A 25,891-nucleotide genomic window follows, 5' to 3' on the forward strand; every position below is an offset into this window, starting at 1 on the left:
AGGTCCTAAAAAAGTAACACTTCAAAAACATACATATTTTGGGGAATATTTTGTAGAATTTAAAACTCTATGCATTTTGTTTGTGTGTGTGTGTGTGTAAAAGAATTCAGAGGGAAGATTTTTGTTAGCTGTTGAGCAATGACATTCTGTGAATACATATTAAGAACAACAGTGATAATTTTGCACTTTTTCTCAGCTAGTATCAAATTAGGATGCTCAAAGCATTAGCTCTCTAGTTACCATATGCCATGTCTTTGTTTTTGTGCAGTGTATTCTTAAGCCTTCCATCAATTCAGAACAATTAATTATACTTCTTTGTATGGAGAAAAGCAGAATAGTACATTTCAAATTGTTAAAGACTAATCAAAATTTTTGAAAGCTTAGCTTTCCAAGCAATTTTGGGAAAATAAGTGCTGTTTATGATCAGTCATAAATGTGAGGAGATGCTTCTATGAATTGGAATTAAATGGATGTTACTAACTGATGTACCAATAAAAGCACTTTTAAGCTTCAGACAGTTGGTCAATCTATTGGTTTGCATTTCAATGACTTATTCATTTTATATTTTGTATTTCCAGTAACTTCTCCTCATTTGCAGCTCCATAAGCCATTTGAAAGAGGATGTAGATGAGATGTGGGACTGAACTTGGTCTTCAAACCTTCTGTTGTTGGGAGAAGGGCAGTGGGGTTCTGGGTAAGATATGCAGGCCAGTGCACTAAGCCTATGAGGAAAGTTGGTGGAAAACATAACCAACCTAACCAAACCAAAGCTAACAAACAAATGTTCTGAAAACTCTAAAGTAGTAGTTCACAAGGCCCCTCAGACCCCTGGCAGCCTTGGACTTATTAAAGGACCTGTAATTCTGTGCTTCTTAACCCTGAACAACAGTTAGAAATCAGATCCCTTGCTCAACCCCTCCTCCCACCACTTATGATTTAATTGGTCAGGGTGGGGCTAGGGCATGAGTAGTTACCTAAAGCCCTGCAAATGATCCCAGTGTCAGGAACAGTTGCTAGCAACTGCTCTGTTCTTATGAACACCTAACAACATCTGTAGACTGAAGTATTACTGTATATATACACATGTCATGTGTTACTTTTCCTTTGTAATCTATGGAAAGAATAACTCAGATACAAATTCATTAAATGTTTCATGGAGTTAATAGAAGCTTTTTTTGTATTTACATGCTTTCTCATCTATGTCCCATCATGTGGACATTTTCAAACTTGAAGAGTTTAATAACCTTAGCTATGACCTTGGCTATGAAGGGCTCAGGGTAGAGTTGAGATTGTGGTTAAAACAATCACCCTTATAGGTGGTCAAGACTAGTTCTTGGCTAAATCGCAAGTGCTGGATAATCTTACTCTAAAGTGTTCGGGAGAGAGCTCTTAAACACAGAGAGGGTAAAAGAGATTCGTGTGATGCACCCTTGCTGTGATTCTGAGAACTGAATGAGATTTGTAGCTCTGGCTCCTGCCTTGGGGAGCCTTGAGTGGTTTCTTTGAGAAAGTGAAAAGAAGACAGGATAGATTCCCTTTTGCTTTGAGGCTTCTTACATGCCTCTGAAATATGTCTCCCTGGGGCAGGCCAGGTTTGTCGAGTGCAATGAACATAGCTCTTTCTTTCAAGGACCTGAAGGCTCAGACTGAAGAAGTTAGTTCTGTCTATAGCCTAAGGGGACCTTGTGGGTGGGACCTGCTTTCTGGGTGTGTTCTGTGGCATCACGTTCAACCCAGGAATGTGCAGAGGAGGCTGCAAGCCCAAGATCCTGGCTCAGAAGTATATCTATCTATGGTTCTCTCTGTAGCGGGCACAGGTCAGTTCCATTGCTGCTGCTGCTGCTAAGTCGCTTCAGTTGTGTCCGACTCTGTGCAACCCCAAAGACGGCAGCCCACCAGGCACCCCCATCCCTGGGATTCTCCAGGCAAGAACACTGGAGTGGGTTGCCATTTCCTTCTCCATTGCTAAAAAGACAAAATTGGTTTTGGCCTTATGTCTTGATCTTTTTAAATATTAAAAATCATAGCTAGGTGTCAAATGCAAAAGGTAGTTCTGCACAGAAGGCACTGGGATCCCTGCACTTCTCAAGAACAGTTATATTTAAGATATCTGTGGTAGGAAAAATATTATGACATAATAAAAACACTCGAAGCAAGAAGAGTCTGCCACAATCATAAGAAACTCATTCCAGATTTTAACAACCTTATTAAAGAAGCTCTTACTTTAATTTATTAGAAATCTCTCCTGTTGTAGATCATTTCTTGTTTTTTTTTATCCTCAGGGAGATGAATACAAATTGGACACCATTCTCTATGTGGTATTTCATTATCGACCTGGAGGCATTTGTTAATTTCCTATTTAAGTTTACGTCTCCAGCAATAAATAGGCCCAGTGTTTTTCTCTACTTACTTCCCCTGTCTCCTCCTTACCTGGCCTTCTGTGAAGCTCTGCTGGTGTGTGTGGGGAACTCCTGAAGACCTCTGGTAAAGTTATTGAGCAGAGTCCTTCATTCTTACCTAAGTACTCCTTTCTTGGGAATTTCCCTGGTGGTCCAGTGGTTAAGACTCCAAGCTTCCACAACAGGAGGCATGGGTTTGATCCCACATGCTGAGTGGCCAAAAAAAGGAAGAAAGAAAGAAAGAAAATTAGTCTGCTGTTTGCATTGCAAGTCCATTTCCTGAAATTAGAACACTTTCCTACCTACCTATCTCTGTCTCAAACAGGGCAGCGCCACCACCCTGTGAATGGCCCATGGTTAAACCGCAGAACAGCCACAAGGGAAGGCTTATTTCCCGCTCAGCGCTTGTCCCCTTCCTCAGTTCATCACTCAGTGAATCTCTGCACTGGACACATGGAGTTAGTTTTTTACATTAAATAGCATGAGCAACCTTACCTCAAATTAATCAGCAAGTCCTATTGATTCTACCTCCTAAATATCTTTCACCTCAGTCCTTTCCATCACCCCTCCCACCAGTAGCCACCATCCCAGTCTAGAGATGGTATCTCTCTCACCTGGATCTCTTATTTCCTGCTCATTCTTTACATTTAAGCTATAAGAACTCTTTCTAAAATGAGGACTCAGTCACATTACTCCCTCCTACCTTCTTAAACCCTCTAGTGACTCCCCCGCTTGCCCCCCACCACCATGGTAAATTTACAATTCAAAACCCTGGTTACTAAGCACCCTTTTGTCAGCCTCCAGCTGCTGGTTTTGTTCCATCTCTGACTCTTCGCTAGAGCACCATCTTCAACTTCTTTCATTTCCTCAGATTCATCGGCTTTCTATTGCCTCGGAGTCTTAAATACTCTTCCCTCTTCCTGGGACACTGATCCTTTGGCTGGCAGCTTAAAAATTTCACTTTCCTTGAGAGATCCACCCCCACCCCACCTGGCCCCATGCTGTGTGTTCCAGAGTGCCCTAAGTTTCTCTTACTACTATACTCACTTGTGATCATTGCTTGGCTAGCAAGATCTATTTTTTGCTATCTTCCATTTTTAAGCTTTCATTCTTTCTACAATATCAGAGTAATATGTCCCTTTATCTAGTTATCCTTAGTTCTCTTCATCTCCTGCCATTAATTTATACCTCAATTTTCGGCTCAGCCTTCTTAATTTTCTTAAATTGGAAATTAATCTAGAGGATTAATATAATTAGGGAAGTATGCAATTGTATCAACTCTTCTGACCTCTCATGAGATGAATTATATCCACTTTTGAGTTAATTTGGGAGAATATTCCCATAAATAGTGTGATGAAGACATGGACAAAGTATGTTTTACCATGCATTATATTTAAAAAACCATTAAGACTTAATGAAATGAGTCATTCTTCTCAGCTTTTAAATTGGAAGATTAACACTTGCCACATATATCAATATAATTATCTTTTTCTCCTCTAGTTACAAGTTGATCAGGTGAATGTGGAGAGTTGAGAAGAGGGTGAAGAGGGTATACTATATTTTTGCTCCCCTTGGTCATGGCTAGGCACCCCTATGTCTGTGGTCTTCATGTGGCTTTGGCTATTTTGGCAATGAATACCCCATAGTCTTGGTGGTTGATTAACTCAGAGTTGAACTGTGGTGGATGAGGCCCTTCTCCAGAGACACAGACCATCACAAAGGTAAGAGCAGAAAGGCTTGCCTATTCCAGAGTAGATTTTCAAGTCCAGTCTCACAGGGTCCACATCACTAATATATAACCACCAAAATACATGCCATGACATCACCTTTCTTCCTTCCCATTTTAAGGCTTTTTTCTCATTAATGAACTTTATTGATCTTACTAGTGACTAAGCTCTTCATCATTTTGGACGATTGGTCTCATATGAGAATCATTTATGAACATTTAAAACCAAGTAAAAACCAAAGCTTCATACTGATTGATTCAACCTTCTCAGGTAATTCTCACCTGCAGCCAGAGTAAAAAACCACTGATTTAGGTCACAGGACACACTCACTGATTTATGAACCTTCCTTTTTTTTTTTTTATTTTTAAATGTTTTTATCAACCTTCTTGACTTTCTTTATATGTAAACTTTCACCTTCATCTCACCGTTCCCCATCCCAGTAAATGGTGCTTCCATCTATACAGTTTCTCAAATTAAAACCTGAGATTCTTCATCTTTCTTTTGTCCCCCATCCCCAACCAGTGCGTCAGGAAGTACTGTGAACTCAACATATCCATCCATTTCTCCTTACCTCCATCGCTTTCTTTTAACCCAGAACATCATCTTGCCTTACCTGGACCACTGACATTTCCTAACTGGTTTCTCCTATTCCAACCCAATCTCATCTTCCACAAAGTTCTTAACTTTTTAAAAATAGTCTTAAACTTTTATTGCAAAATATTTCAAACTTTTAGATAAGAATAGGCGATCAAGGTTTATAGAGTCTAAACACTGTACTATATTTGCTTCAAAGTATTTGTTGTTGTTTGTTTGTTTTTTAGTGAGGAAAAATCGGTTGTTAAGAGCTGAAGGCTCACCCTCCCTCTCCCTCATGCCATCTCCTCTCTTCCTCCCTGGAGCTAACCAACCATGCATATTAGTTTAGAGTTGATTATTCTCATACATGCAGTGTACTTTGCTACATAATATTTAGCATTGTTTTTAAATATTGGTGGCATTATATAGATGGTATCAGATTGTAGCACTTTGCTTCATTTAACATGTTTTTGATATTTGTTCATGTCAATACAAGAAGCTTTAGTTTATTCATTTAAATTGTTGTAGTGTATATCAAAACAAGACATCATAATGTATCTTTCTGTTGACCAGTCAACTGACTTCCAGGTTTTTCCTTTTCATAATTGATGTTGCAGTGAACATTTGTACATCTCTCTATGGTACATGTATAATAGTATCTCTAAATATATGCCAAGAAGTGAAATGTGAGGTCCCAGGGCCTTTTTAACCTTCTAATATTTTGCATAATTGCAATATAGTTTTTTTTTTTTTTAAGTTCTATTACTCAGGAAAAATGTTGTGGAGCACCTCTAGTATGCCAGCATGAGGCAGTAAATGAGAGACAAAAGCTTTTCTGTCTTAGATCTTATATACCAGTGGCGGAGAACAAATAAGCTAAGATGATGCTTTCAGAGAATACTGAGTGCTGAAATGAATCACAGCATCCTTCTGCTTCAAGATCTTCGGTGATTTTCCGTTAGGAATGATGTAGCTCCTGCCTGGTCCTGTTAAGACTTGGCACTCCCTGGCTCCTGCCTTCCTCTTCCATTCTCCCTTTGGCTTCCTGTTCTCTTGCCTTTGACCTTCGAGTCTGGGGAAACTGCTAAGCTCTCTCTTGCTTCTGGACCGTCACATGGGCAATGTTTCAGCTTCCCGGAAAGTTTTCCCCACCATTCTTTGACTGACAAATTATTCCTCGGGGATCTAGTCTGAGCATACTTGTCCTGTCTTCAGAGAGACCTTCTTTGATCCCCAGAAAAATAGATGCCTTCTTTCGAGTCTGTCTCATGGCACCTTGCTCTTTTACTCAGTATCAGTTCCCACAATATATGGTATAGATTTGTATGCCTGTCCCCTGCCTCAGCTGCTAGACTGCATGTGCCGTGATGGCTGGGATGATGCTCACAGCCTGATACATGGTGGCTCCTAAGTGGATGACAAACACAAAAGTAATAATGCAACTTAGTGTTTTTCTGAAAGTTTGGTTGCAGGCTCATTTTGAGCAGACAATTTGGTTTTGCTTGGCTTTTGATTTCTGTCTCTCCTTTAGGGCTCCACTCTTCCTAACTCAGGGTTTAGAATGGCCTCCAGAAGTCCTGGACCAGAATCAGGCCTTCGTAGAAGAGGGCTCCAGTCCTTTTGATTATGGGGATAGCACAACACTCGTAGAAGGCCAACAGTGTTTGCCCTGGGGGCTCTCACCTTGTCCACAGCCAGCCTCCCTAGGCCCTCAGGCAGATAAAATTCATAGTTCTAGATGGTGGTAGATGACAGTGCTTTGCTTCTTATTTTTAAGCCTCTTTCAACAAGGAAATGTCAAGAGCACTGGGAGAAGCCTCAGTTCAGCCCCTAGCTTGAAACAGTGAGCCTGGATCCAGTTCATCTTCTTCCTTGGAATGTTTTTAGCCCCCATTACCCTGTCAGGAGCCAGTCTTTGCTCTCTCTTTCTCTCTCACTCTCTCCTTCCTTCCTTCTCTTTCCTCCCACCCTCCCTCCCTTCCTTTTTCTCTTCTTTCATTCCTTCCTTTTTCTTGCTTTCCATTTGAAAGTAAATTGAAGGTATTATGACATTTCATCTCAAGATACTCTAGCATGCATATCCTAAAGATAAGAACATTCTCCTACATCATTACCATATCACTATCACACCCAAGAAATTATATATTGACACATGATATTATGTAATATATAAAGTTCTTGCTCAACTTTCCCTAGTCATCTTCCCCCTAAACTGCGCAACACGTTTCAGTGTCATTTAGGTTTCAGATCCCTTCAGTCTTCTTTAAGCCAGCACAGCTCCCATGGCCTTATCTCATCTCTCATGATACTGACATTTTTGAAGCGTCTAGGTCAGGCTTCTGATAGAACGACTGATGATCTGCATTCTTCCTAATTTTCTTTTCCTGAATGATCAGATTCAGAGGTTGGACAAAAGCATTCCACATCCTTGATAATGCTGTGTCCTTCTTATAGCACCACATCAGGGAGGCATATGGTGCTATTTTGTCTCATTAATGGTGATGCTAATTTTGATCATTTTTTCAATCTTACATCCATCAGATCTTTTAATAAAAAGACATCTTTTCCTCTTTGAATTTAACGAGGAATCTGTGGGATAGCACTTTGAGACTAAGTGAATAACTTGTTTAACAGTAATTTTTCAACCTAATGGTATTGGCATCTTGATTGGCATCATTGATTAATGATTTTTGCTTGTATCCATTATTGCATTGGTAGTTGCAAAATAGGTATCATATAATTTTATCATTTCTTCTATGTTTTTAGCTAACATTCTGTAAAGAAACCTGTTACTTACTTCCTCCCCATTACATTAAAAACATTTTTAAAAGTATTTAAAAAGTATCAGTATGGGCTCATACATTCTATTTTTTTCCTACAGGATCATTTGACTGGAAGAAAAGTAGTGCTTTTCTGCATTTTTAAAATAATACTTAATATATTTATTATGTATTTTTCTTATATAATACTTTGTAGCCAGTTGTCTATGTGAAATAACATATTTTAGTAAATAGCATAGTGTGAAGTTCTATAAAAAACACTTCCCACTCCCCCAGTTTTGGTATGTTGCTGTGGTGGGGTTTAAAGTTTCTCTTTTCGTTTACCATGGTTAACAACTATAGGGGTGATTTGTTTTCATTTATACTCCTTTGGTGAATTCAACATGCAATCAAATCTGTTCTTATTATTAAAAATCAGTGAGGTGAGGTTCCCAATGATAAGTTCTTATACACAGAAATAGACAAAAATACACTTCTCTCTCCTTCTTGACAACAAGGCACATACAATTAATGCCCTCTCTTGTCTTATTTTTAGGATCGAAGATTCAATGATGAAATCGACAAGCTAACTGGGTACAAGACAAAGTCATTGCTGTGCATGCCTATCCGAAGCAGTGACGGTGAGATCATCGGCGTGGCCCAAGCGATCAATAAGATTCCTGAGGGTGCTCCATTTACTGAAGATGATGAAAAAGTAAGACTGCGTGCATTTTGTGATTTGTACTTTTCTTCTTGATCACTGATTGCTATTCTCTCTGAAAAGGACAGGAATTATGTGAATAGCTGTTGGATTAGACCATTCATGGATCAAATAACTTTTTCTCCTATTATATGTAATATAATGGGAGCTTTTTTTTTTTTTGCCATATCACAGAATGTAGTATAGTTGAAAATAATTACTTCATCTTCACCTTAACTTGCTTTTCATTGCAATCCCCAATAGTTTTCTTGTTATTCCCTAATCTTTATATTCCTTATAAATAAGCTTTTTAATTGAGGATCATAACACCAGCACACACAGCCCAAGGGAAGATAGGGCAGATAAAAAGATTACTGTGTTTCAGAAACTCAGCCCTTTTCTTATATTTTTATAACCACTGTGAAGAATTATTTTCTCAGTTCTTCTATAAAAATCTCAATAAAATGAATGTTATTTAATTGTTAATCCAAATTGCTAATAAAAAGGACATTATTTTCGTCCCTGAAGAGCATTTGACCTTGGTAGAAATGATGTACTCTTTGCTCTGAAATGTTGAATTTTCTCACCAGTATTTTATCCACCAGCTCATTTTAAGAGAGAGAGCGTCAAAGAGCTGAAGTTCTGGCTTCGAATCTCTTTCCATTCATGTTGAATAGAACCTGGTGGAATATTTATACAATCTGTGGTAAAAGCAAACCTCAAGTTAATTTGTTTAGGTTTATGATTGCCATATTCCTGTTTGATTCTAAAAAGCACTTTATAATTTAACCTTCTGGCTGTGAGATTGCTGTTTGCCAGTGCTGATTACTAACGCATTAAATTAATACAAATGTTCTGATATAAAAGGTAACATAGAATATGATTATAAGGAAAAAGATTTTTAAGAGTCTTTTATTGAGAGGTCATTTCTCTAGTCAGATTTACACAGCCCAAATCCCAGAAAAGGCTGATAAACTCTTACTGTGCGATAGGACCTCAGGCAAGATCTTACCCATCCAATAATCGGCTACAGTGTGCAAGGTACTTAGGTTGTGGCCATGAGAAACAAAGGTAAATTCCAGATGTGCTATGCTGTGTGGTCTGCACGGGGAAGAAGGGGAGGTCAGCAATTAGATATTCTAGGACTGCTGTGAGTGCCTAGGAAAGGGCGAACGAGGCCCTCTCGAAGACTCTGTGGCTTCTTGGAGGAGATGACCTCTGATCAGACCTCTGAAGAAAGCCTTTTTAAGACAAAGCTTGGTGAGAAGGTGATGCTGTTTAGGAACACGTAAAACGTAGTCTACCTCATTCACTATGCATATATTTCCATGGAATGTGCAGAGAGAACAAACATTTTATTTTGCTCCTTTTGTCCAAAGATGACAGTCTTATAATAATATACCTTCTATCAGGACTTACGGGCTTTGCTGATGGCTTGGATGTTAAAGAATCTGCCTGCAAAGCAAGAGACACAGGTTCAGTCCCTGGGATGGGAACATACAGTGGAGAAGGGAATGGCTACCCACTCCAGAGTCCTCGCCTGGAGAATTCCATGGATAGAGGGGCTTGGCGGGCTACAGTCTGTGGGGTCACAAAAAATCAGACACAACTGAGCAACTTTCACAGGGACATAATAAGGACTTATAGAAGGATTTGAGTTTGGTTTTTCCAAACGTAATAGCATCTCCCAAATAGTTGAGTTTATATACAGATATTATCAACATAGCTTGTCGGTAAAGAATCTGCCTGCAATGCAGGAGACCTGGGTTCGATTCCTGGGTTGGGAAGATCCTCTGGAGAAGGAAATGGCAATCCACTCCAGTATTCTTGCCTGGAAAATCCCATGGACAGAGGAACCCTGGTGGGCTACAGTTCATGGGGTCGCAAAGAGTCGGACACAACTTAGTGTCTAAACCACCACCATATACAGATATTAGTCTTGCTTTGACTCTATCTCCTTCATTTAAGAGAATTCCATTATATATTTAATTCTCATCTCTGATTCCATTTATGGTAGATTTATTTTCTGGACTTTTCTCAGTGGATTTGTACTTAGAATCTAGGACTTCATAAACTCTGGATGATTGAAAGGGAAGGTCTGCAGAGGGCCTTGTTCCTGTCTAGAACAGCACCAGTGCTTAGCTCTGCTGAGAATGAGGGCTAGGCCCAAGCTTCAGCTTGGCTAAGGACAAGTAGCCTGCTTTGGGTGAGCCACTTAAACTCTGACATTCAGTTTCCTGTTTGGTCAACTAGACTGTCTACCATTCCACAGCATGAGAGCTTAATAAGGTTATCACTAGCAAATACTTCGCAAAGTGTAAGAAACTAGGCAAATATAAACATAATGTTTAAAAAAACTAACCTTTTCCCAAACAGTTTCAAAGTGTTCCTCTATATTTGTCACTAATTCCCAGGCAACTTATTTCTTACACTTAAATGTAAGAAATTTACTAAATTTAAAGACATTTAAATGTAAGTAGCATTTTATTTTCCAGGTTCCACAGTTTCCTCACCTGATTGAAAAACCTTACCCTAGTCTTACTTCTTGGAAAGAAACCTCTATCACCTAGGGCACATAGGTTATATTATTACAGGTGACAACTGGATGGAGAGTATTTTTTATCTCAAATGCTGTATCTGGTGATTGTTCTTTACTGCAAGAATTCTAGAGTAAACCAAACAGGAGTGGGGAGGAAGAAAAGCAGAAAACACATTCTAGAAATGATTAACAGGAAAGAATAAGATCTAGATACTTTTTTTTTTCATGTAAGAGAAAACATTGTGGCCCCCCAATGGGTCATACAGGCCAGACAGGGAGTGTGGCAGTGATTTGGGTGTTCAGTTGCGTCCAACTCTTTGCGATGCCATGGACTGTAGCCCACCAGGCTCCTCTGTTCATGGGATTTCCCAGGCAAGAATACTGGAGTGGGTTGCCGTTTCCTCCTCCAGGGGATGAATGTCCTTGGGTTTAAATTCCAACTCTGCCATAGCCTGTGTAACTTTGGGCAAGTTACTTAGCTTCTCTGTGCTCCAATTTCCTCCTTTTAGGAGAGAATATAATAAAAATACTTATCTGCTAAGACAATAGGGGAATTAAATGAGGAAATACAAGGAAAGAACTTGGAAGAGCACCTAGCACTTGGTAAGTCTTCACAAAAGATTAGCTTTTACTGAAGCAATGTTAATCTATGTGGGATACAGTCAGGTCTCAGTTAAAGGATCACCTTTGTATAACATAAGTCTGTAAGTTTTTATCAAGCACAATCTATGTTCCAGTTCCACTGTCTGAATTTCAACAACAAAATGAGGGCTATACTTCTTTATAAATTTACAATTTTCTTGTATGATTGTTTATACACATACTGTTTTACTTGATTGTACAAGATTATACTTACACCAATTTGTATTCTACTTTCTAGTTTAAAGTTATTTCTTACATATGTGTCCACATACAAATGTAGCCTTCATTTGCCATTTTTAGGGATTATAAATTTTCTTCTTTGTATAATCTAGCTTGCTTAATCCTTGTCTTATTACTGGAAATTTGGGTTGTTTCTAGTTTTTCACTAATACAAATAACTCCTGAATGAACATCTTGAACAAATTACCGTTTTCTTTTGTGTTATTTCCTTGGGGTGTATTCCAGAGACTGAAATTACTGAGTCAAAGAGCAAGAAAAGTTTTATAGCTCTTATTCCAAGTTATCAAATAGCTTTCAGAAATACTGAGCCCATTTATAATGGTAGCAGCATACCCATACCTCTCCTCACAGAGACCTGCCAACTTTGTTCAATTCACATTTGAAAACTCAAATTAGTTTTCCTTAGTCTGCCAGGCAGGCTTCAGAGAACCTCCTCCCACATTTACCAGTAGCAACTCCAGCAACAGAATTTTCATCGCTGCCTACAAGTAAGGAGACAAGGAAGGGAAGTGTAAGTGCAGTGTTCAGTGTGGATGAGGGGCACCAGATCAGACAGCCTTCCAGGCTTGTTCAAGTCTTTGCCTGGTATGGATTAGCAGGATGACCTTCTGCTAAGGTCAATTCCTCCTTGCCTCAGGACCTCCTGGGGTTGTTGTGAGGAGTTAAGTAGATGATAGATATAAAGCTCTTATCAATAATGAGCTGAAATCTCACCATCTACTCCAATCCAAATGAATAAAATTTGAACTATTTTGTTATTTTAGTTTATACATATAACTGCTATGTCATCATTCATATGCATAGTGGTAAATTTATTGCACATTTAGCATAATGTGATTTGTATATCCTCATATCTTAAAATGTCAACTTCTGGAGACTATCAGCTGTGTTATGTTTGGTGTGATTCCAACACATTTTGCCATATGAGAATTGGTAAGTTATTTGCCTGGGATAAATTAAAAATTAAATGTGGTACATTCATTTCTAGCCTATTTACATCTCTAACATAATCGTGCATAGGATCCTATTGTGTTTCTTAAAAACTCTATACATGCGTATGTTTCAGTGACTGTGCCGTATCATGTAATATTTGATGGTGGCCCCCAGAAAGGTCATCAAGTCCTTTTCCTACAATCCCTGTCCTCATCCAATGCAGGAATCTACCTGACAGATGGTTATCCTGGCTCTGCCTAAAAACTTCCCTTTCAATTATTTTAAATCATCATGTTATTTAAAGTTCTTGCATAATTGGCAATAATTTGTTCAGTTATGGTCAGGGTTTGTATGAACTATAATCTACCACATGCACATAATTTAATAATTTAAATTACATAATGACAAATTACTAGTTTGGCACTTCATGTTGCTAGTGCACTTGAAGGTGAATCATACCCAAGAAATGATCAGAGTTTCCTGGTTCACCTCATGATTTCCAGCATATGTTCCTGTTTGTCTGTGATACATATTTACTAGCTGATTGAGGTGGTATGATTAGACGCCTTGCATCCAATTAATTGATCACTGCATTATTCCTGAGTGAGTAAAAGGAGGTGTTGTTACCTTGCAAAATAAAATAACGAGACCTGGATGGGAGCAAATATTTGGGATCTCTCAAGATGTATGGGCATAGCAGAGGAAACCTGGAATATGGAAATAAGCATGGGCTCTTATCTGCCCTTCCTAGCTTGTCATTACCTGAGCCCCAAAGGAGCTGTTTATGATGGCATTGTGGAGTGAGGAATATGTCCACTGCAGTTACTTTCCAACAACCATCTTATAAGAAGTTCCTCTCTGGCTTATCTCAGGGTTTCTTTAGCCTGTGATCACATCTCTCCAGCTTGTAGTTTGGAGTGTTCAGCTACCCTGCTGCTCTTCTTTGTGCCGGCATGTTCAGACACCCTGCAGAGCTGGGATGCAGCCAACCGAGGTAGGCTGCGCTGGGACTGGCCACATTCCAAGAACTTGTTACGGGTGATGCTGCCCTGCCAACTGGTGTTGAGGATGGTGCATGGATGATGCTAATGAGTCTTGCAGAAGCTGGAGTTTTGTTATTTGCAACAGGCCTGAGATAGCCACAGTCAGACAAAGTGAGGATTTCATAAGCTCTTGGTCTTATATTTTTAAATTGTTCCTGGTTTTATGAAGGCTAATGTTTAGGATCCTGGTGAGATATCAAGGGTTCTAAAGGTACTAAAGTTCATGTTAGTGGGGCAGAAGAATGTTGATACATCATGCTGATGGGGTAACAAATTGGTGGTCCCAGAAGAGTGGAGGCAGCTCACAGATGTTTGTCTTGCATGGAGTTGGTCTGGTATAGAATTAATTTTTTTTTTCCAGAAAGCCTTTAGATGTGCCTGTAAGCTCCAATTCTGCCATAATAGACAATCCCCAAATTACTAGTCAGTTTAATCAAATCAACTTAAGGAAGTAAAGATGGACAGGTTTCTTCTGTCATCTTATGAAGAGTTAATTTCTCTATGAAGGTACTTTTCAGAAGTGCTTTTCAAATCGTTATGTTTAAAAAATATTGTTACATGTGTGGCTAGTGGTATTATAACTCTGCTGCTGCTGCTGCTGCTGCTGTTAAATCGCTTCAGTTGTGTCTGACTCTGTGCGACCCCATAGACGGCAGCCCACCAGGCTCTGTCCCTGGGATTCTCCAGGCAAGAACACTGGAGTAAGTTGCCATTTCCTTCTCCAATGCATGAAAGTGAAAAGTGAAAGTGAAGTCACTCAGTTGTGTCCGACTCTTCCTGACCCCATGGACTGCAGCCTACCAGGCTCCTCCGTCCATGGGATTTTCCAGGCAAGAGTACTGGAGTGGGGTGCCATTGCCTTTTCCATAACTCTGCTAGGCAGGTTTATGTGTTTTCTTGTAATACTGTGCTATCATTTAGATACCCAAATACTAAACGAGCAGTAGTTCAAACAAACTAATTTGAACATGTGGCCTTTTGGTCCTCATCTCATTTCCCCCTCTTTCCTGTCTATGTTCCAATTAAGATAGATTTTCAAAACTGTTGCAATAAAATTAGAAATAAAAAAATCAGTGTTTAACAAAAGGTTTAAGAAGTTTTAGAATACAGCTCTTTATTTCAAATTATATTTCATTAATAAGATTTCCGTCCTGGAAAAATTTGGATTGAATATTGTAACTTGTTAATCGTAATGTCTTATCCACATTCAACCTGTTAGTCACTGTACTATTTGCCTTTCAATGTCTATTATCCAGGTCCTATGCGATCCCTGTGAAGCTACAGAGCTTCAGAGACCTGTTTTATGTTCTGTGTATTCCCTGGACTAAATCTGACTGAGAATTTCAGAAATAAGCAAGATTTACAAGAAAAAACTATTACTAATAGAGTACCTGTCAGAACTCTGGTTAAATTTCAGGAAGTTTTTTCCTATTGGAGAACCATCTCAGACTTTCAGCACTATTCTCTGCCTCGTCCTTAGGCAGGATCTAATGGTGGGGTAAGAACGGGAGTCCGCCTGCCAGGGCCCAGGTTAAGGGTTATTGCTCTAAAAAACTGGTCACTCTGCCCCAGTTTGGTCATGTGCTTCCTACTCCTATACCTTTACTTGTATTCTTATCTGACTGCACGAAATTCTTCTCTTCTTCATCCTCTTTCAAGGTTTAAGTCAAATCCTGTCACCTTAAGTAGACACTATTCCAAAAGCGATTATTATTTTTCCTATTTTAATAGTAGTCCCTAATGTTTCATAGTTTAACATTTTTTTCAGATGACCCCAATGATTGCAGTTGGATTTTAACTAACCATTCATTGAGCAAAGATATAATGACTAAATATTTAGGAACTAAGAAAATCAAGGACACACCGGTTGACAAAATGAAAGGCAAATACCTACATAGTGTATTTTGTATTTCAGATGCAAATAATGTTTGGTATGTTGGCAGATATACATGTCCCTTGCAAAAATTACAGTGTCTTATGTTGGCTTTTATAACTTCCTGCTTTTTGAGCTTCTCTTTTTCTATTTCTAAGAGTTACCAAGGAGATGATAAGTGCTTGCCCTTTCTGTTTGTTTCCATATACTTTGCAGAACCTTGTTTGGTAGTTTGCACTTAGCAGGGACCTGATCGAGCAAGGTATAAATAAATGAACTAAGTAAGTTACAGGCTGTAACTGTTAAAATGCAGAATCAGAGGGATTTTGAATGGTCATTAATCCGAAAATCATTTTTAATGGCCAAATGATGTTTCATTGTCAAAGAGCTATGCATTCATTCACTACTTATTGAGTCTCTACTTAGTAAATACTACTATGTGTGAGGCACTATTCCAAGAATGGGAGTTCAGTTCGGTCGCTCAATCGTGTCCAACTCTTTGCGACCTCATGAATCGCAGCACGCCAGGCCTCCCTGTCCACTCCCTGTCCAGGCCTCCCGGAGTTCACTCAGACTCACGTCCATCGAGTCCGTGATGCCATCCAGCCATCTAATCCTCTGTCATCCCCTTCTCCTCCTGCCTCCAATCCCTCCCAGCATCAGAGTCTTTTCCAATGAGTCAACTCTTCGCATGAGGTGGCCAAAGTACTGGAGTTTCAGCTTTAGCATCACTCCTTCCAAAGAACACCCAGGGCTGATCTCCTTCAGAATGGACTGGTTGGATCTCCTTGCAGTCCAAGGGACTCTCAAGAGTCTTCTCCAACACCACAGTTCAAAAGCATCAATTCTTCGGCGCTCAGCTTTCTTCACAGTCCAACTCTCACATCCATACATGACCACTGGAAAAACCATAGTCTTATCTAGATGGACCTTAGTTGGCAAAGTAATGTCTCTACTTTTCAATATGCTGTCTAGGTTGTTCATAACTTTTCTTCCAAGGAGTAAGCGTCTTTTAATTTCATGGCTGCAGTCACCATCTGTAGTGATTTTGGAGCCCCCCAAAATAAAGTCTGACACTGTTTCCACTGTTTCCCCATCTATTTCCCATAAACTGATGGGACCGGATGCCATGATCTTCATTTTCTGAATGTTGAGCTTTAAGCCAACTTTTTCACTCTCCCCTTTCACTCTCATCAAGAGGCTTTTTAGCTCCACTTCACTTTCTGCCATAAGAGTGGTGTCATCTGCATATCTGAGGTTATTGATATTTCTCCCGGCAATCTTGATTCCAGCTCTTGTTTCTTCCAGTCCAGCGTTTCTCATGATGTACTCTGCATAGAAGTTAAATAAGCAGGTTGACAATATACAGCCTTGACGTACTCCTTTTCCTATTTGGAACCAGTCTGTTGTTCCATGTCCAGTTCTAACTGTTGCTTCCTGACCTGCATACAGATTTCTCAAGAGGCAGGTCAGGTGGTCTGGTATTCCCATCTCTTGAAGAATTTTCCACAGTTTATTGTGATCCACACAGTCAAAGGCTTTGGCATAGTCAATAAAGCAGAAATAGATGTTTTTCTGGAACTCTCTTGCTTTTTCCATGATCCAGCAGATGTTAGCAATTTGATCTCTGGTTCCTCTGCCTTTTCTAAAACCAGCTTGAACATCAGGGAGTTCACGGTTCACATATTGCTGGTCTGGCTTGGAGAATTTTGAGCATTACTTTACTAGCATCTGAGATGAGTGCAGACAGGCAATAAACGCAGTAAATATGTGAGTCTATAACTTCAAGTAGTGATTAGAAATATAATTCTTATAATTTAGGTAATTCAACCATTTATTTCTGTAACTTTTATTCACACAACTGTGCTTAATTAAGTTTAGGTAAGATTAAAATGTTTGCAGTACAATAGGATCTTTCACTAGGCTGGAGCAAGATTTGAGCCAAAGCTTTCTCTTCAGTACCTATGTTAAACTGTGATGGACTCCTCAACTGAATGTCTTTCCCTCTAAATTTCAGAAGTTCACACAAGATCTGTGTCCCTCTAGGCTGCCTTAAGCACTTGAAGTACAAAAAAGTGTGGTCCATTATGTTCACCTCAGATATCTTGGTACTGCATCTTCTCATGGGTATTGAGCCATAAGCACAGTGTCAGTTTACCATCACCTGAATTGGAGAAGTTAACAAGACGTGATGATCTTGACCTGACATGGTCAGGCTGCTGACATATAGTGCTGGACAGACATGACTCTGGGGCATATGGGAGGAAAAGGTGGAGGGCTGAGAGGAGTTCAGGGTATTCTGATTTTCAGAGACCAGTATGTCCATGGGTTTTAATATTTGGCAGGTTATGAAACAGTCTTATAGTGAAGTCACTTCTGAAAGTGCAAAATGACAACAAAAAAAACTGTCTCATAAACTGTATCTCAGATTTATACAGGGCTTAGATAAGGGAGAGTGGTATGCAATCACAGATTGGGAATAAATAAGCACTTGTTGGAAAGAAGAATGATTATTAAAGAACTAGAACAGGGTATTGTGGATTCTTGTTTACTGAAGATTTCAAATTAAGACAGATAATATCTTCTTTGAATAAGTAGTGTTTTGTTGTCTGAATAAAAGAACAAGGTTACTTTTTTCACCTTAGAATGATGAAATACTTAAATTGGAATTTGAAAAATTAAGTCAAATTCTTTTTAATTAAAAGTAGAATATAATTCCAAATGACTACCTTTGATCTGAGCATATTTATCTTTCTTGATTTATTTCCCTTTCCTTTCATGATAATATTATTTTCTAATTATAAAAATAATACAAACTTATTACATTTTTAAATAAAAAAAATGAAAAAAATAAAATCACTTGTCATCCTAATTTGCAGAGAGAATATTGTTAATATTCTTGATGTATTTCCTTATATTTCTTTATTTTTACTTACAAATAAAGCATTATAAAGTATGCATGACATTTTATCATGCTTTGGTTTTTCAAGGCACAATTCCTACATGTGCATTATCTTCTATCATGTGATTATGCAATGATTTATTAATCATCCCTCAGCATTTAAGTTTTTTCCAAAATCATGTTATAATAAAATTATAATTAATGAACTTTTTATAAATAAATCTAGGACTTCATCATAGGATAGCTACATTAAATTGCTATTTTGTAGGTCAAAAACATTTACAGTTTCCTACGGTTCAAATTTAGGATTACTGGTTCAGGTAGTTTTTTGTTTTTCTTTTTTAAGTGTGAGTTTTTTTTTAATTGAAGCATATTTTATCTATAATATGTTAGTTTCAGGTGTACATCATAGTGATTCAATGTGTTTTTAATAGATGATACTCCATTTAAAGTTATTACAAAAATAATGGCTATATTTCCCTGTGCTGTACAATATATCCTTGTTGCTTATTTATTTTATAATGGTAGTTTGTATCTCTCAGTCTCAAGCCCCTGTCTTGCCCCTTCCCCCTTCCTCTTCCTTCTGGCAATCACTAGTTCTCTATATCTGTAACTTGGTTTCTGTTTTTAGCTTCCCTTGTGGCTCAGAGGTTAAAGTGTCTCCCTGCAATGCGGGAGACCTCGGTTCGATCCCTGGGTTGGGAAGATCCCCAGGAGAAGGAAATGGCAACCCACTCCAGTATTCTTGCCTGGAGAGTCCCATGGACGGAGGAGCCTGATGGGTTACAGTCCACGGGGTCGCAAAGAGTCGGACACGACTGAGCAACTTCACTTTCACTTTCACTATTTTATTTTTTGGATTTCATAAATTAGTGATATATAGAGTATTTGTATTTCTTTGTCTGCTTATTTCACTAAGAATAATTCCCTCTAGGTCCATCCATATTGTTGCAAATGGCAGAATTTCATTCTTTTTTATGGCTAATGTACTGCATCTTCTTTATCCATTTATCTGTTGATGAACAGTTAGCTTGTTTTCATATCTTGGCTATTATAAATACTGCTCCTATGAACATTTGAGTGCATGTATCTTTTGAATTATTGTTTTCATTTTCTTTGTGTACATATCAAGCAGTAGAATTGCTGGGTCATACAGTAGTTCTATAGTTTTTTTGAGGAGGAAACTTCATAGTGTTCCACAGTGGCTGCCCTAGTTTATAGTCCTACCAACAGTGTACTGGGCTTTCCTTTTCTCTACATCCCAACCAACATTTGTTATTTGTTATTTGTGGTCTTTCTAGTGATGACCATTCTGACAGATGTGGGTAGTATCTTGCATTTCTCTGATGATTAATGATGTTGAGCATTTTTTCATGTACTTGTAGGCCATTTGTATGTCTTCTTTGGAAAATTTTCTTTTCAGGTCTTCTACCCATTTTTATTAATAAATCAGGTTTTTTTTTTTTTTTTTGATATAGAGTTGTGTGAGCTGTTTGTATACTTGGATATTAACCCGTTGTCAGTCATATCATTCGCAAATATTTCCTTCCATTCAGTAGTTTTTCTTTTTCATTTTGTTGATGGTTTTCTTTGCTGTGCAAAAACTTTTAAATTTTAAATAGGTCACATTTGTCTTTTGCCTTTGTTTCTTTTGAACATTAATTTTTAATAAAAACCTTATTGAGATGTAATTCATATACCACACAATTCACCGATTTAAAGTGCTCAATTCAATGGCTTTTAGTATATTTGCAGAGATCTGTGACTATCACCACATTCAAATTTAGGATGCCTTAATCACCCCAAAAGCAACCCCATGTCCATTAATGGTCACTTTCCATTTGCTCCCAGCTCTTTTAGTCTTAGGCTACTGACAGTCTACTTTCTGTTTCTATGGGTTTGCCAATTTGGGGCAATTTATGTAAATTGAACCACGCAATGTGTGGTCCTTTTTGGCTGGTTTCATTCACTTAGCGTAATGATATCAAGATTCATCCATGTTGTAGCATTTATCTGTACTATTAGTATTTCTTTTTGTGCTGAAATAATGCTCCATTGTATGAACATACCACATTTTATTTGTCCATTCATCAGTTGATGAATGTTTGAGTTGTTTCCACTTCTTGACTGTTATGAATAATGCTGCTGTGAACACTCACATACAAGTTTTTGTGTGAACATATGTTTTCATTTTTCTTGGAGACGAATCTAGGAAGAGAATTGCTGGGCCATATGGTAACCCTAATGTTTAACCTTCTGAGGAATTACCAGACACTTTCCCAAACTGGCAGCATTATTTTACATTTCCACCAGCAATGTATGAGTATTCCAATTTCTCCAGATCCTTGGCAATACTCAAAATAAATTAATTTATTTTAATTGGAGGACAATTACTTTACATGTTGTGATTGTTTTTGCCATACATCGACATGAATTAGGCACAGGTGCACTGTGAACCTGAACCCTGCTTCCACCTTCCACTCACCCCATCCCTCTGGGTTGTCTCCGAGCAACGATTTTGAGTGCCCTGCTTCATGCATTGAACTTGCACTGCGCGTCTATTTTATTTTATATATGGTTATATCTACTACTGCGGGCAGGAATCCGTTAGAAGAAGTGGAGTAGCCATCATGGTCAACAAAAGAGTCCGAATGCAGTACTTGGATGCAATCTCAAAAATGATAGAATGATCTCTGTTCGTCTCCAAGGCAAACCATTCAGTATCACAGTAATCCAAGTCTGTGCCCCAACCAGTAACACTGAAGAAGCTGAAGTTGAACGGTTCTATGAAGACCTACAAGACCATTTAGAACTAACACCCAAAAAAGATGTCCTTTTCATTATAGGGGACTGGAATGCAAAAGTAGGAAGTCAAGAAACACCTGGAGTAACAGGCAAATTTGGCCTTGGAATGCGGAATGAAGCAGGGCAAAGGAAAATAGAGTTTTGCCAAGAGAACGTACTGGTCATAGCAAACACCTTCTTCCAACAACATAAGATATGACTCTACACATGGACATCACCAGATGGTCAACACCGAAATCAGATTGATGATTTTCTTTGCAGCCAAAGATGGAGAAGCTCTATACAGTCAACAAAAACAAGACTGGGAGCTGACTGTGGCTCAGATCATGAACTCCTTATTGCCAAATTCAGACTTAAATTGAAGAAAATAGGGAAAACCACTAGACCATTCAGATATGACCGAAATCAAATCCTGTATGATTATACAGTGAAAGTGAGAAATAGATTTAAGGGACTAGATCTGATAGATAGAGTGCCTGATGAGCTATGGACTGAGGTTCCTGACATTGTACAGGAGACAGGGATCAAAACCATCCCCATGGAAAAGAAATGCAAAAAAGCAAAACGGCTGTCTGGGGAGGCCTGACAAATAGCTGTGAAAAGAAGAGAAGCGAAAAGCCAAGGAGAAAAGGAAAGATACAAGCATCTGAATGCAGAGTTCCAAAGAATAGCAAGAAGAGATAAGAAAGCCTTCCTCAGTGATCAATGCAAAGAAATAGAGGAAATCAACAGAATGGAAAGACTAGAGATCTCTTCAAGAAAATTAGAGATACCAAGGGAACATTTCATGCAAAGATGGGCTCAATAAAGGACAGAAATGGTCTGGACCTAACAGAAGCAGAAGATATTAAGAAGAGGTGGCAAGAATACACAGAAGAACTGTACAAAAAAGATCTTTATGACAGAGATAATCATGATGGTATGATCACTCACCTAGAGCCAGACATCGTGGAATGTGAAGTCAAGTGGGCCTTAGAAAGCATCACTACGAACAAAGCTAGTGGAGGTGATGGAATTCCAATTGAGCTATTTCAAATCCTGAGAAATGATGCTGTGAAAGTGCTGCACTCAATATACCCACAAATTTGGAAAACTCAGCAGTGGCCACAGGACTGGAAAAGGTCAGTTTTCATTCTAATCCCAAAGAAAGGCAATGCCAAAGAATGCTCAAACTACCGCACAATTGTACTCATCTCACATGCTAGTAAATTAATGTTCAAAATTCTCCAAGCCAGGCTTCAGCAATATGTGAACCGTGAACTACCAGATGTTCAAGATGTTTTTAGAATAGGCAGGGGAACCAGAGGTCAAATTGCCAATATCTGCTGGATCATGGAAAAAGCAAGAGAGTTCCAGAAAAACATCTATTTCTGCTTTATTGAATATGCCAAAGCCTTTGACTCTATGGACCACAATAAACTGTGCAAAATTCTGAAAGAGATGGGAATCCCAGACCACCTGACCTGCCTCTTGAGAAACCTATATGCAGGTCAGGAAGCAACAGTTAGAACTGGACGTGGAACAACAGACTGGTTCCAAATAGGAAAAGGAGTACGTCAAGGCTGTATATTGTCACCCTGCTTATTTAACTTATATGCAGAGTACATCATGAGAAATGCTGGGCTGGAAGAAGCAGAAGCTGGAATCAAGACTGCCAGGAGAAATATCAATAACCTCAGATATGCAGATGACACCACCCTTATGGCAGAAAGTGAAGAGGAACTAAAATGCCTCTTGATGAGAGTGAAAGAAGAGAGTGAAAAAGTTGGCTGAAAGCTCAACATTCAGAAAACGAAGATCATGGCATCTGGTCCCATCAGTTCATGGGAAATAGATGGGGAAACAGTGGAAACAGTGTCAGACTTTATTTTTTTGAGCTCCAAAACCACTGCAGATGGTGACTGCAGCCATGAAATTAAAAGACACTTACTCCTTGGAAGGAAAGTTATGACTAACCTAGATAGCATATTCAAAAGCAGAGACATTACTCTGCCGACTAAGGTCCGTCTAGTCAAGGCTATGGTTTTTCCTGTGGTCATGTATGAATGTGAGAGTTGGACTGTGAAGAAGGCTGAGCACCAAAGAATTGATGCTTTTGAACTGGGTGTTGGAGAAGACTCTTGAGAGTCTCTTGGACTGCAAGGAAATCCAACTAGTCCATTCTAGAGGAGATCAACCCTGGGATTTCTTTGGAAGGAATGATGCTAAAGTTGAAACTCCAGTACTTTGGCCACCTTATGCGAAGAGTTGACACTTTGGAAAGACTCTGATGCTGGGAGGGATTGGGGGCAGGAGGAGACGGGGACAATAGAGGATGAGATGGCTTGATGGCATCACGGACTCGATGGACGTGAGTCTGAGTGAGCTCCAGGAGTTGGTGATGGACACAGAGGCCTGGTGTGCTGCGATTCATGGGGTCACAGAGTTGCATATGACTGAGTGACTGAACTGAACTGAACTGAACTGAATATACATGTTTCAATGCTAATCTCTTAATTCATCCCACCCTCATCTTCTCCCACAGAGTCCAAAAGTCTGTTCTTTATGTCTATGTCTCTTGCTGCCTTGCATATAGGATCATTGTTACCATCTTTCTAAATTCCATATATATACATTAATATACAGTATTTGTGTTTCTCTTTATAACTCACTTCAGTCATTGTATAATAGGCTCCATTTTCATCTGCCTCATTAGAACTGACTCAAATGTGTCCCTTTTAATAGCTGAGTGATATTCCATTGTGTATATGTACCACAACTTCCTTATCCATTCATCTGCCAGTGGACATCTAGGTTGCTTCCATGTCCTAGCTATTGTAAATAGTGCTGCAATGAACCATGGGGTACCTATGTCTCTTTCAGTTCTGTTTTTTTTGGTGTGTATGCCCAGGAGTGGGATTTCTGGGTTGTATGGCAGTTCTATTCCCAGTTTTTAAAGGAATTTCCACAGTGTTCTCCATAGTGGCTGTACCAGTTTGTATTCCCAACAACAGTGTAAGAGAGTTCCCTTTTTTCCACACCCTCTCCAGCATTTATTGTTTAAGCCTCTTGATGAAAATGAAAGTGGAGAGTGAAAAAGTTGGCTTAAAGCTCAACATTCAGAAAATGAAGATCATGGCATCTGGTCCCATCACTTCATGGGAAATAGATGGGGAAACAGTGGAAACAGTGTCAGACTTTATTTTTTTTGAGCTCCAAAATCACCACAGATGGTGACTGCAGCCATGAAATTAAAAGACGCTTACTCCTTGGAAGAAAAGTTATGACCAACCTAGATAGCATATTCAAAAGCAGAGACATTACTTTGCCGACTAAGGTCTGTCTAGTCAAGGCTATGGTTTTTCCTGTGGTCATGTATGAATGTGAGAGTTGGACTGTGAAGAAGGCTGAGTGCTGAAGAATTGATGCTTTTGAACTGTGGTGTTGGAGAAGACTCTTGAGAGTCCTTGGACTGCAAGGAGATCCAACCAGTCCATTCTGAAGGAGATCAACCCTGGGATTTCTTTGGAGGGAATGATGCTGAAGCTGAAACTCCAGTACTTTGGCCACCTCATGCGAAGAGTTGACTCATTGGAAAAGACTCTGATGCTGGGAGGGATTGGGGGCAGTAGGAGAAGGGGACGACCGATGATGGGATGGCTGGATGGCATCCCTGACTCGATGGACATGAGTCTGAGTGAACTCCGGGAGTTGGTGATGGACAGGGATGCCTGGAGTGCTGCGATTCCTGGGGTCGCAAAGAGTCGGACATGACTGAGTGACTGAACTGAACTGAACTGATACTTTTTGATGGTGGCCATTCTGAACAGCGTGAGATGGAACTCATTATTTTTTTTATTTGCATTTCTCTAATAATGAGTGATGTTGAGCATCTTTTCATGTGTTTATTAGCCATCTGTATGTCTTCTTTGGAGAAATGTCTGGTTCTTTTGCCCACTTTTTGATTGGGTTGTTCATTTTTCTGGTATTGAGCTGCATGAGCTGCTTGTATATTTTGGAGATTGACTCTTTGTCAGTTTTTTCGTGTGCTATTATTTTCTCCCATTCTGAAGGTTGCCTTTTCAACTTGCTTATAGTTTCCTTCATTTTGCAAAAGCTTTTGAGTTTAATTAGATCCCATTTGTTTATTTTCATTTTTATTTCCATTACTCTGGGAGGTGGGTCACAGAGGATCTTGCTGTGATTTATGTCAGAGTGTTCTGCCTATGTTTTCCTCTAAGAGTTTTATAGTTTCTGATCTTACATTTAGGTCTTTAATCCATTTTGAGTTTATTTTTGTGTATGGTATTAGAAAGTGTTCGAGTTTCATTCTTTTATATGTGGTTGACCAGTTTTCTAGCACCTGTCATTTTGATTTTAGTCATTTCACTGGGTATGAACTAGTGTTTCATTGTGGTTTTGATTTACCTTGTCCTGATGGCTGATGTTGAGGATCTTTTCATGTGCTCGTTTGTAGAACATTTTTTTTTAATATTCTTGATAAATTTCACCCATTTTCCCCCAGAAAATTGTATTAATATATAATGCCAATAGCAGTATATCAACTCACTGAAACTTCACCAGCTTCAATATTATAATTTTTAAAAATTGCATTCCTTTGATTTCTGATTTCACTTTATTTCCACTTCTTTGATTTATTCTGTGTGTGCACGTATTTCACAAGACTTAATTAGCCATTGGTCTAAGTGAACATGTTTCTTTAACTAAAAGAAAGACTATCATAAAGCAAACTGACCTAAGCCAATTTGATCAC

The 25,891-nt window shown here is 38.9% G+C and overlaps 1 protein-coding gene across 1 annotated transcript in view; it reads left to right on the forward strand.

Moving 5' to 3' along the window:
* Positions 1 to 25,891, forward strand: part of PDE11A (phosphodiesterase 11A) — a 425,952-nt gene that overhangs the window by 48,799 nt on the left and 351,262 nt on the right. The window contains exon 2 of the mRNA XM_068968072.1: positions 8,018 to 8,176. Within this exon, the coding sequence (XP_068824173.1) occupies positions 8,018 to 8,176 (159 nt within the window). The remainder of the gene's footprint in view (positions 1 to 8,017; positions 8,177 to 25,891) is intronic.

This window comes from Capricornis sumatraensis, chromosome 3, assembly GCF_032405125.1.
Source record: "Capricornis sumatraensis isolate serow.1 chromosome 3, serow.2, whole genome shotgun sequence".
NCBI classification, from domain to species: domain Eukaryota; kingdom Metazoa; phylum Chordata; class Mammalia; order Artiodactyla; family Bovidae; genus Capricornis; species Capricornis sumatraensis.